At 33.7% G+C, this 12348-nt stretch overlaps 1 protein-coding gene across 2 annotated transcripts in view; it reads right to left on the bottom strand.

Annotated features, from left to right (window-relative positions):
- LOC120277393 (guanylate-binding protein 4) overlaps positions 1-11056 on the bottom strand; it is a 16978-nt gene extending 5922 nt beyond the window's left edge. For both annotated transcript variants that reach the window (XM_039284223.1, XM_039284224.1), the window contains exons 1-12: positions 10684-11056; positions 7416-7518; positions 5708-5777; positions 5593-5631; positions 5329-5446; positions 5177-5234; positions 4930-4994; positions 4817-4823; positions 4682-4742; positions 2279-2338; positions 2152-2171; positions 2010-2075 (exon numbers count right to left, since the gene is read on the bottom strand). In XM_039284223.1, coding sequence (XP_039140157.1) covers positions 2010-2075; positions 2152-2171; positions 2279-2338; positions 4682-4742; positions 4817-4823; positions 4930-4994; positions 5177-5234; positions 5329-5446; positions 5593-5631; positions 5708-5777; positions 7416-7518; positions 10684-10775 — 759 coding nt within the window. In that variant the 5' untranslated portion in view covers positions 10776-11056. The remainder of the gene's footprint in view (positions 1-2009; positions 2076-2151; positions 2172-2278; positions 2339-4681; positions 4743-4816; positions 4824-4929; positions 4995-5176; positions 5235-5328; positions 5447-5592; positions 5632-5707; positions 5778-7415; positions 7519-10683) is intronic.
- Between the last annotated feature and the right edge of the window lie 1292 nt (positions 11057-12348).

The raw sequence follows: 12348 nt of genomic DNA, 5'->3' as shown, positions 1-12348 counted from the left end.
TTGGCAATTATTGGCATAAACTAAAGCAATATTGATTTCACAAACCACATATATGTATATATATGCCATTCAAGCTATGTTTTTGATAAAAGAATTCCAACATTTATAAGAGTAAGGTCCAGGAATTTCTTAATTGAAAGCCTGTTGCCTCAAATAAATGACATGTAAATAAAAGTAGTCTCATCTAACTTCTGTATTTCACTCACTCGAGTTTTCCACGACCAGATTCCTCGCATGATAGTGACCAAAATGTCACTCATCAGAAAGTTTCCTCGCTTGCTTGCTGGACTCATCGCTTGGGCAGGCTGCGGCTTGCAATCCTCTGGCGGTGGTAGGAACAAGGTGTCACATCCTGTTGATTGTACAGTTTCAAAGCAGCGCTCCCAGGATACTGCTTGCTTTGACCCAGAGGGCCTCAACTTAGAGAACCCGTTGGGTGGGAATTTCACCTGGCTGAAACTCCAGGGGCTTCCAGGATCTGAGAGGAACTGTGGACAAAGATCGAGATAAACTGGGCTTCCTGGATCGTAATGCTAACACCCCAGCCTTCGCAGTTAGAGTCAGTTACGAATACAGGCATCAAAGTAGTAATATGTTGAAAGTGATATCACAATGTGATAATTTCTAATACACTAACACGAAATAAAATAGTTTACTGCAGCTCAAAGCACCACCTGCTCCAGAAAGAATGAAACTCCGGCCCATTTTCGGAGTGTTTACCCTGCACAGCTTTTGGATCGGAATGAGTAGATGCAACAACTTGCTTCAATTTTCTCTTTTTCTCCGCATCGATGGCTCAAGTTCACTTGTCAACTTATTTCACAGAGTTTTGTCCTATAGAAGATGAGGCTGCCAATGCAGGTTAGCAATATGCGACATTTACACAGGAAAAGGTGCAACATCAAAAATATTGAGATATTTATATTGAGACAACCATAATAAGACATTTGTGAAAATGAAAAGGTATGAATTTAATCAGGTAAAATCTGCTTATATTGAGACAACTGAAAGCACTAGCAAAAGAAATAAAGGTATCTACGTTTATTTGATGATGAAATCATTCTAAAAGAAAGCAGCTGAATGCTCTTACCACATCATTTTCAGAACTTTAGATGAGGGCATTCATATCGTTTTCGAGTGCATGATTGCCTGGCTAGTTCCTTTTTTCCTTGTATTACTACCAAATCCCCATGTGTATTTGACTATGTTGGGAAGCAACTAGGTAGGCAATTGTAGTAAATGGAGACCATGCACCTGGAAGTACTCCAAAAGCTTGGATTTAAGACGCAGACTGATTTGGTTTATGTGGAGACCAAATAAAGTTGATAAATATAAAATATGCAGATCCTCATGGTTTTGATTTATTTATGCAGTCAAGAAACTAAAAAGTATGGTTCGCGATTGGTGACAAGATTGCCACTAAAAAGCAATGAAAACAATAATGCCATTGGTTAATTTATTCGATGCAGTGCTTTTAATGGTGGATCAAATTTTTACAAGCCCTGAACTAAATCAAAGATTTATCAACTAGCCAAGCAAAGGAAGAAACCACAAAATGATTAATTGACACTAGGAACTTGCTTGCAGGTCCAATTAGACCAAAACAAATTAGAGAGTGCTCCTGTACTGCATATCATATTTTTAAGCTTGTAGAGGCTACAATATTGAGATAGAACTGACTAGCAAAGGATTTTACACTTAATGCCAAATCTATCCAGTAATGCATTTTTTTTTTAAATATAACATCATCAAGTTGATCTCATTCTGAAAAAAAAAAAGGTCTTCTCTCTTCTTTGCTTCATAATTCAGCTAATATTTGTTGAATACCATGTAGATGGATATTTATTAGCACAAGTCCCAGTCGCCATGTTCATCAAGAAAAAGATTCGATTATTCAGCTTCCAACTAAAAGTAAAGCAACCCATTCAACTGGAAAACAGCATGAAATACATACCTAACACGGACAAATGGTAAAATTTAGATTGAAAGAAAATGCTAAAAATATATACCTGGGGTAGACTAAAGGCTGTACTATTTTCACCCATAATAGCCAAGGATCGGCGGATCTGGTTCACCTGTTGTAAAATAAACAAATATAACCAAACATCTGAAAAGTAAAAGACAACTAAAAATTTTGTTGTATACAAATACCTGCTCAATATTTTTATCTCCTGTGATCACATAGAAGGATAATAACCAAAAAAAAAAAATTAATTAATTAATTAATACAATTTCCAAAAAAATAAATTTGATCCATTTTTATGTTAAAAGAACGAACCACCATGATTAGGGACCTGCTGGAGTGCTTCATCCACCATTTCTTGAACAGATTTTCCTTCTGTTAAGAACATCATAATTTAAATCACCAAGAAATGCATAACTAAATAAGAAAAATAGGATGCACCATGAACTTGCATTTCAGTAGTGGGAAAGAAACTGGAAGCTAACCAAGTATTAGAAAAGGAAGAAGTTGATTATCCTTAGTCATATCCAATAACACAATAAATGTCATTACCATGCAAATAAGCATCAAGATTATTTTAAAAACACCCATTCTGATGAATATCGTATGTGAATGTCAATAGCTGAAAGATGAATTCTAATCCCAGCATTGATATTTCTCATGGCAGAGTTATTTTACACGGGAAAAAAGTCTGATAAGTGTATGTCCAGTGATAACAAGTGAATTTAAAGAAATTTACTTATTATAACTGGAAAAGTGGTCACAGATATAAAGAAGAAACAATAAGCATCCTTTCCACTATAATAATAATGATTGTCAAAGTATTCACAGAACAACTACACCTAATAATCTTTATTTAAACATGCAAAAAACTTTTTTTCAACAAATTCACAGCCTGAAATAGATAAACCAACGGGCATCATCATAATAACCACTGCTTGCCAAAAAATTGGAAATGGCTATATTTTACCTTATAGTAGGATAGGTTAACTCAAAAGGGAATCAATGTCAAAGGAACAGACCATTATTTGGATGTAACAAGTCCATGATGTAATATTATGACAATTGTGCAGAATAAGCTATCACAATACTTTTCCTTAGAAAAAGCATGCATGATTTGAAATACTTTTGTGCAATATTGTAAAGTTCTCCAGGACAAATCCACTTAGACATTAAGCAATTTATCAGCATGCATCAAGCAGTATCAATGCCTTTAACATTGGCACAAGAAAACTAAACATAGCTGATTTTTGTCTTGAGATCTCTACATCAAGATCAATGGTGCCAATTTCTAGTTTATGATGTCCATCAAATGCTTTTCAATGTTGCAACACTCCCGACCACTAGTTTCCAATTAAGCTACTGATAGTTAAATGACCATCAAAATGATTGACATGGACCATAAGTTGAGAAATTCTTTGTGGGTTCTGAATCAAAGAAATCTACAAGTTGATGGTCAACTAAAACATTTAAAAGGGGAACCACAAAACAAGGTGTAGGTTCAACTAAAAATTTCCATGTTATTAGATATTTCATTAAGATCATCACCACAGATTTTTACAGTAGGTTGTCTAGCAATTACCTTTAATGGCGTAGCCTTAAAGTCATTCACCTTGGTTCAACTTTTCATGTTATTAGATATTTCACTAAGATCATCACAGCAGATTTTTACAGTAGGTTGTCTAGCAATTACCTTTAATGGCATAGCCTTAAAGGTCATTCACCTTTTGATTATTTTGGATACAACTACAGGATGCCAAACATGTGAACCCAACTATGAACCCTGAAGTCCAAAATTCCTTGTGGGCACTACAAGCTAAAACACCATTGAGTCTTGATCTAAAATTTTGAAATGTAAAAATGTCTACAATATAGGCTCCATCTCAGGTTCTGATGGCCAGCAAGTCACAGCAGGCATGCACAATTACTAAATGATTTTATGCCATCAAATATCTGGCAAGAGAATGACAGTTTATTCAAATCCTGACCACTACTCTTGTGATGCAAGTTCTAAACTGAGAAAAATATCTTCCTCTATCAATCATAAAAAGTTACAGAATGTAGTAGCTAGGATGCTTCCATCAAAGAATCTTTTACACCATACCTCTTTACCTCCCTTTCATTCTAAACTTGTAGTTTATACAGACAGAAATAACCAAGGCATTCTAAGCCCTCACTCAAACCATAGCATTACCCTTATCTATATAAGATACGATCAATCCTCGGTCACTTGTGATCTCAAAGAAATCTCTATTATAAACCCTAAAGAGCACTGAGCAAAACAAAAAACAAACTTCCCCAGATGTAATATCATAAAATGGTGCGGTAAACCGTGATACATTTCACTACCTTCTTATAGGTATAAGCTCCCAAGTTTAATCATCAAGCTTCCATAATGCATGTCCAAATATTATGGCAAATTAACAAACCAAGTATAGGATCACATATAAAGCCAGTCACTATATATACCTGAAATTTGAAAATTTTCATGCAACCACTTAGTTTGCAGTTAGGTTGAACCACAAGGAATCCAATCTGAATAAATTTAATAATAATGACTCATATGAAAAAAAAAATTATGTCCTGATCCCAACTCAAGTATTGTTGAGAAATGAAGCATAACATGCTGAGATGACATGATTATGCGGTATCTTCTTCCAGAAACAAGAAATAATGCCGCAAAAACCATATTTTTGTAGAGAAAATTTCTGAACTCACGTAGGAAATCACGTTGGATAAGCCACAAGAGCTTAGCAGGCTCAAAAGCAACATCTTGCCCCTGTATCAATATCCCAAATCTTAGAAGTGTACATGAATAAGTTTCATTCAATAAAAGAGCGTTTGGTATTTTACCTTGACTCTGTGAACCATGGACAAGCAGAACAAAAAAAAAGTAGTTAGAAAACAATATCAAAGCAAAATATTGGAAACTTCAAATAGACAATATCCAAGATAGACATACTAACCTGCCATAGAATTCTTCTGCAATTTCAACAGCAAAAGACAGCCGGGATATATCAGCCTCACGAATCTAGTAGAAAAGAAGAGCCAAGATATATCAACCTCACAAATCTAAATGTAAACAATACTATTAATGAGGCAAAAATGTTGAAGTTTATCATTCGCACTCCAACATAGTATTCAAAACTTTGAAAGTAGTTAATCAAGTGCCCAGTAAAGACAAAACAGTTGGCCACCACGTAAAGAACAAACCGTTTCAGGCAGGTTGTATATAAGCACAGAACTCAAGACAGTTGCCAGCGCGAAAATCCTAAATGACAATGAAAAAATAGATAATTTGCACAAATACAATGGGGAAAATGAAGACAATATCTATAAAAAAAAAAGAATTAGTATGGTCTCACCTATCATCATATACATTTGATTTTCCAACACTCTCAAAACCTTCAGTATCAAGGTACAATACAGACACTTTTACCCCATCAATTACTAGCTCTACTGGGGTTCCCCAGACCCATATCCCTGTAGGTGATTGTGTTAGCTTTATAGTATACATTTTAAAATTCTGTCAGAAAGAAATTAATTGGTACAAGAACAGCAATAAATGCACAAGAACCAGCTCAACATATGATACACATATCATTGAGAGTTACAAAGGAATCAATAACCTTTAGTTTTTGTATCACGCATATGCCCAACACCAAAACCTGCAAATCCATTGCTTCAATGCAATCAGAACATTCTGACAAAGGGAATTTACAAGATTCTTTTTGAGGGATGCACCTTCATCACAAGAAAGAGACAGAAGTTGATTAAGAAGAAATGATTTGCCTGACCGATAAGGACCAATAACCTGAGATAATGATCAGAAATGAAAGGACACATAAGAAGCAATATTTATTAAATTATTTCAAGACCAATTGCTGTAGGTAAAAATAAATATCATCTTCAGGCATCCTTTTCTTCTCTGGTATAACTAATGCACTTCGATAACAAATAAAATAGACATGGTTGACTGATTTATGCTGGAACATATTGCAGTTATGTTGTTTTCCCAGTAGCGTATGAAATATCCGCATCAGGACCTAAATGAAACGTTAATGAATACAGAAGACTAAATCGTGAACAATTTATTGCCACTTTAACTGGTTTGTTCAACAGTAGGAAACCCCTCTTCAAAGGATGGTTGGTTCAGATCCTAACTATCATTTGGTAATTAACTAGGGTTTAAAACATTGAGCAGCTAGTGTGCTGCTCTACTTTGCTCGATTATATAGTAATCGAGCCTAGCTCAAGTTTGCTCTTTTTTAAAACTCAATTAAATTTGAGTCAATCTCATCTCAAAATAGCTCAATTAGAGCAAGTTAAATTGCATAAAATTATTGCATATAATTTCTATATTAAATGTGCCATAAGATCATGCTAGCTATTGTTGTTAGAAGTTTTCTTCGAAATTTTATCTTTTTTTTGTAGTATTGTGATCAGATCTCATCAGGGAACAAAAATGTACAATTTACTATGAAGCCTATCCGAAATAAGTCCCTCAATCTGAGCTCAAGCTTGGCTTGAACTGCTTGAGCTCATTTAGTATTAATTCTAGGAGGGATTCAAGCCAAACTTGGATCACTGAATCTTAGCTAATTGATAAACCTGATTATAATTTCTATAATGACCAAGGAAAATGCAAATTGTTAGCATACACAACTAATCATCAGCCTTTAGGACTGATGCTAATCAAGCTTGGTACTAAAACATGGCACATGGTAGCTACATGCGGACAAGAGGCACCAAATTTTCAAAAGTTATTAAAAAAAAACAGCAATAACCAACTGTGATAGCTTAGAAGAATGCAGCAAATAACCCTACAAAATACTCATTTCTCAATTCCTGAGCTCCTGACAACCTATTTAGTTTATCAGTAGTTAAGCACCCTCTAAAACTTCATATACTACTTCACATAGGCTAGGGAATTTATTCTTCCCAGCTAATGCTTTGGTCTTCGGTGCCACAATCAACATGACTACCAATCAGTTTGCCAAAGGAACAAATTCCAATTCAAGGGAACTCATAGATGTAGAGGGTTTGGCTGTGAATAGAATTCTCCATTCTTTATCACCACCAAGTGAAATAAAAATCAAAGTTGCCACAACCATAAAGTTACTTTTTACCTACACGATAGTTTCTTTTACGAATTCACCCTTTTTCCTTTTGTAACAGCTAACACATTTAGGCAAGCACAATCTACATAAGTTATAAATCATGAGTAAATGGCAGAAAGAAGAGAAACAATTTATTTCAGAAAAGAGAAGGTCTTTACTTTATCATAAATTGTTGTAAAGATCCATAACCAAATAATGATGAGAGGAATACAAACTTCCTTTACAAGGAGAGATGGAATTTTTTAAGGATTGCTGTGGTATAGAAGACAAAACCAAAAGCATGCATTCGGCAACAAATAAAACTTTACTAGAATCAAATAACAGAGACTTACAGCAATGGCGGCGATTGGGGTTTTAATTCTTTGAATAGCCTCCAATCCTTCTCTAGCAATTAGAAGTTTTGTATGACCAGGATCAGGTACCACAATAGGAAACCTATACATCAAATATAAATTTAGAGTTACAACACAAATTATATCATGAAATCAATGGCAACATAAGGTACTAATAGAGAGTCAAAACTCAAACCTATGCCACAATAACAGATTAAATTCTATAGATATTAAAAAGGATAAAAATAAATTTATGTGGATTATAGATAGCTACAGATATCAATGAATAATAATGCAACACTGAATGCATTGCTCATAGTCGACGTGCCAACTTGATATTAACTATAACAGCTTATCCTATGATGTGGGGGAGTTGTCTGCACCTGTTAAAGTTGTTTCTACACATTAGAACCCTGATCCATGAGGCAGTTAATACAAAGCCATAGCCCAATAACATGAAAAGGCAGTTCGGCCGGCTTCAAGTAGAGTGGTTCAAAAGTCCACTACATCCTAAGATAAATTGCAGCACCATTCATTTTACACCTTAAGTATTTCCTTCCCTTCTATATTCATTGACACCTATTTCATAGCCAAACTGCAAATGCAATATGACCAGATTTGTGGCCCTTAATTTAAAGCTAAATCTTTTTTCATTCCTTTTTTTTCTTTTAAATCTTTTTTCATTCTCTTTTCGTAAGGTTTTTCTTTCTAAACTCTTCTTTGTAATCAATATTTGCCCAGAAAGTACAAGATCATATTTTTCTTGGTATGTCCAACTTCATCACATGCAATTATAGGTTAATAAACTTTTCATATGCATATGCACTACATTGCTTTGCTTTCAAGAAGCATATTGAAACTAGTCAATCCAAAAGCGCTAATAGGCCAGTGAGAAAAGTCCATCAATCTACACATGCCACTCCAGATATCTCACACCCCAGGGATATTCTCAGATGAGTCACAAGAGGAGTTGGCCAATCCATAACAACATCAGTAGCAGCACGAATTAGGCAGGACTAGGATCAAGGAGATCTATGTCCACTTTAAAAGAATAAAAAAATAAAAAAAAATAAAATTGAGATACAAGGAAAATTCACAAAAGGTGATTTGGATAGGCTATATCTCAAGGCAAACAATAGTACATATAAAAGGCATATCCCAGCATAACACATTTAAAAGCAAAATAGAAAAAATAACAGATGATCATATTAAAAAAAGTCATTAATACCAAATTTAGTATACTTGTAAAAAGCAAGTCTAAGAAGTTTGAGAGTAGGAACCAACGTGAAGTTCCAATAAAACAACTGATACGAGAAAGCACTAATTATAAAATTTGGATTCGAAAATGAGATACTATATCAAATTTGAAGACTTATGAGATAAAGTAAAGTTTAACCATATTATGAGTTCCCAAGGCAAAGAAGAATCTGTGGTCCATGCACTTGCAATTACACAAAGATCACATTTTATGATTTTAATTATATCCATGACTACGAAACTGGCATTAACATCTAGATCCAGATCAATATGTGTGGCAAAACTAAGCATTTGTGCCCATGGATTTTGCAAAATCAATGATTTGTGCCAATTATTTGTGCAAAATCAAGTATTTCAGGCATCTTCCTTGTACAACAAGATCAATGGCTTGTGCTTCACCAAGTTGATTCTAAATTTACTCTAAGACTCTAAGACAAAGTTTGCCATATGCAATTTTTCATAACATGAATTTCTTCATAACCAACAAGAATGGTATTAGAAGTAGGTTCAATCCAGTTTTAAGTGAATTAATTGATGGGTCCAAGATCTTCCATTTGGTTTAGTTCAACGCAAAACTATATTTTAGTTGGCCCAGTTTTATTTTTTTTTTCTTTAATTCACTAATTTAAGTGAAGTTCAATATTAAAGAATGTCAATAAAACCACCTAGATAAACCAAACTAACTCATGCTATTCTTTTAAGGGACGAAATCATTAATATCATCAATCATTAACGATTAGTGATTTAGTATAATAGCAAACAGCTACAATTACTCATGTAAAAAACTATATTAACATCTTTATGTTTGCTTGTTAGTATTTTGTCTTGTCAATTAAAATATTAAAAAAATTACTTATATGGAATCATAGTAATAATTCAACATGTTTTTTTTAATAAATTGAAATTTTGTAAAGTCATTAAATCGGGCAGACTTAATAATTGTTATCATCTATTGACAATTACTGATTATAAATTGTTCTTAAGATTTCATTTCAATGTATATGTATTGTTAGATGTTAAATTTTAAATTTTAAATTAAAAAAATTAGTTTCTACTAGACCAAACGAATTAACAGAAGCAGCCAAAATTTTCAGTCAATTAAAATTTCATTTTTAAGGGCTATTTGGTTGGTTTTTTTTTGGAAATTAAAAATAATTTCAGCTCTGTAAAATTTTTGAGCGAATTATTGGAACCAACTGAATGCACACCCCTAATAAAGGTCTGCAAACAGAAGTCACGCATCAAGCTAAGAAACAATGCTTAGACAAGGCCAATCAATTGGCAAGAAAGACAACAGAGCCATTTAAGAGATGTCCTTTGTCCTTCAATGGGGATGAAATCATCAACTTGGCATATGAAGTTATCGGAAAATTTATAGTCATGAAAAGTTTAACATTTGCATCATCTTACTGTCCTCTGCTTTTTATGTTTTGGCATATATTAGCTGACAAAGAACATAGGAATATATAAATAAACAAGAAATATGAAGTTCTATCTTAAGGCCCCATGCCCAATCACGGAGAGCTCTATGGTCATAAAGCTATTCTAAATAAAAGATGGTAATTGCGCTGAATTGGTGTTTAGTAGAGCTGCTTCTAGATATACCTATTCTGAACAAATCATTTATGTGTCATCTCTAACAATAGCCCAGGAGCTAACTCTTTCTTTATACAATGCACAGTGAACAGTAAGCACTAGACAAACGCACCATAAAACTTCGTCTTGAAACAAGATTTCCACGTAAATGAATCATCTTGGACTATAAAACATTGTTGGAAGAAGAACAACATTGCAAATTAACAATTAAGCAATGAATCACAACTAATAACAAACTGAAAAATACTACCACATTGTTCAAAGATTTCCAGCAAATGTAAACTAAAACGACACTAGAGGGAGTAAATAAATAAATCAATCAATTCACAAAAAAGAACTCGTCTCTTCACTACAATAACTCAAAAAACCATCAATTCAAAAGTGATAAACAGAGAAGAAAAAAAAAGGCACTCACGCGCGTCGGAACTCATCCTCAGCAGAAGACTCAGAAGCCAAAACCCAACAGAAAATCACACAGATCACCGAAACCCACTTCAAGAACCCCATTTTCTCTCGTTTTTCCAACAGATCTCACAAATCCTCAAGTTAAATCCCGGAAGCTGCAAGCTTGGGAAGAGGAGAAGGGACCTTCAGCAAGGGCATAGAGAGAGGAGAGAGATCTCGATGCACAGCAAGGGAAGCAAGGAATCATGCGTCGAAGGGGATTGCAGGTGGATTCGTGCACGAACGAGAAGGGATCTCGAGGGAAAGCGATGGTGTTCTTGATCTCGAGGGAAGAAGAGAGAGGGAGGCAAAGAAGAAGACTAGGGAAAACGGCCGGGAGAAAGGGTCGCTGATTTCAATCTTTTTTACCTTTCTAGCCCTGTGGTTTCCGTAATTTACGGTTCAGGACTAGGGATAGGAGTATATATATAGTGTATTGATGATAGGTATTTATGTAAATTTCTCTTTATCATTAAATTTATAGGTATTTGTACAATTGATTTATGGGGTTCTTATTATTTAGAAGAGATTATTAAATTATATATATATAAGTAAAAAAAAACTAAAAACAACAATTTATAATTCACATAATTGTAGTTAGATCTAGTATGGGATTCCATACTCCAGTTTGCTAATACACACTTAAGCAGAACATGTATTACCTCTAATAAAAGAATTACATTTATGTATTCCAAAATAGACAAGAATGTTGAAAATAAAGCTCTTTTTGGAAAGAAGAAATTAACTTATCACTCTCGTGATAATCACAGCCCAATTTTAATTAAAAGACAAGTTATATATGATTTAATAATATTAAAGTCTTGATTAATCAAGCTCTACTCTATAGTAGTCAAAGGAAACCTCATAAAATATATTAATGCTTCTCAAGCCAAGAGGGGGAATAAAATACAGATCATCCAAACCCTAATCCATACACATCTTATTTAGAAATTTATTTATCACAAATAAGTAAGAATAAAAGTTTACCACGATGTTTGACATAGAGTTTCCTGAGGTCCTTGCAGTATTCTAAACTAGAATCCAAGATATTTGAGTTGAAATTATATTAAATTTAAGATACTTCACCTAGTAGAGATCAAAATGAACGCTAAAAGAAGCAAGAGGTATCATAGTTGATTATACATTTGGAGGCCAAAGACATCAAATAGAAGCACCTCATTCTTGCAAGACTTATCAACCAAATCTTGGACATAAAGGTTAATACATTAGATATAATAATAATAAAAGTTGGCATATACTTTGGTGGTATAAAAAAAAAAGCATAGATCTAAAAGCAAATCAATAAAACTATCAAAATTTGGAGTTGGATATTTTCTTTCAAGTCAAAAATGCCAATGATAATAGCACAAAAAAGTCCCCAAAGTCTTGTTACAACTATAAGAAACCTAAGGATGATATTCATAGTATTTGTCAAGCATGAGAGAGACCCAAACGTTATTAGTACAATTAATATAGGCAAAATCAAAAAAACAAAAAAAAAATAGTTATCAATGATCTTTTCATGACTCTCGAGTTACAAATATACCAATTGCTCTCACAAATTTAGAGGTAGGAATATGTTCTAGTTGGGGAAATGAATTCCATCTTTACCATTAGATTATATCAAAATAAATTT

The sequence above is a fragment of the Dioscorea cayenensis genome, chromosome 15, assembly GCF_009730915.1.
Source record: "Dioscorea cayenensis subsp. rotundata cultivar TDr96_F1 chromosome 15, TDr96_F1_v2_PseudoChromosome.rev07_lg8_w22 25.fasta, whole genome shotgun sequence".
Taxonomy (NCBI): Eukaryota; Viridiplantae; Streptophyta; class Magnoliopsida; order Dioscoreales; family Dioscoreaceae; genus Dioscorea; species Dioscorea cayenensis.
The sequence above is the reverse complement of the archived record's forward strand: the minus strand, read 5'-3'. Positions and strand labels throughout refer to the sequence as shown.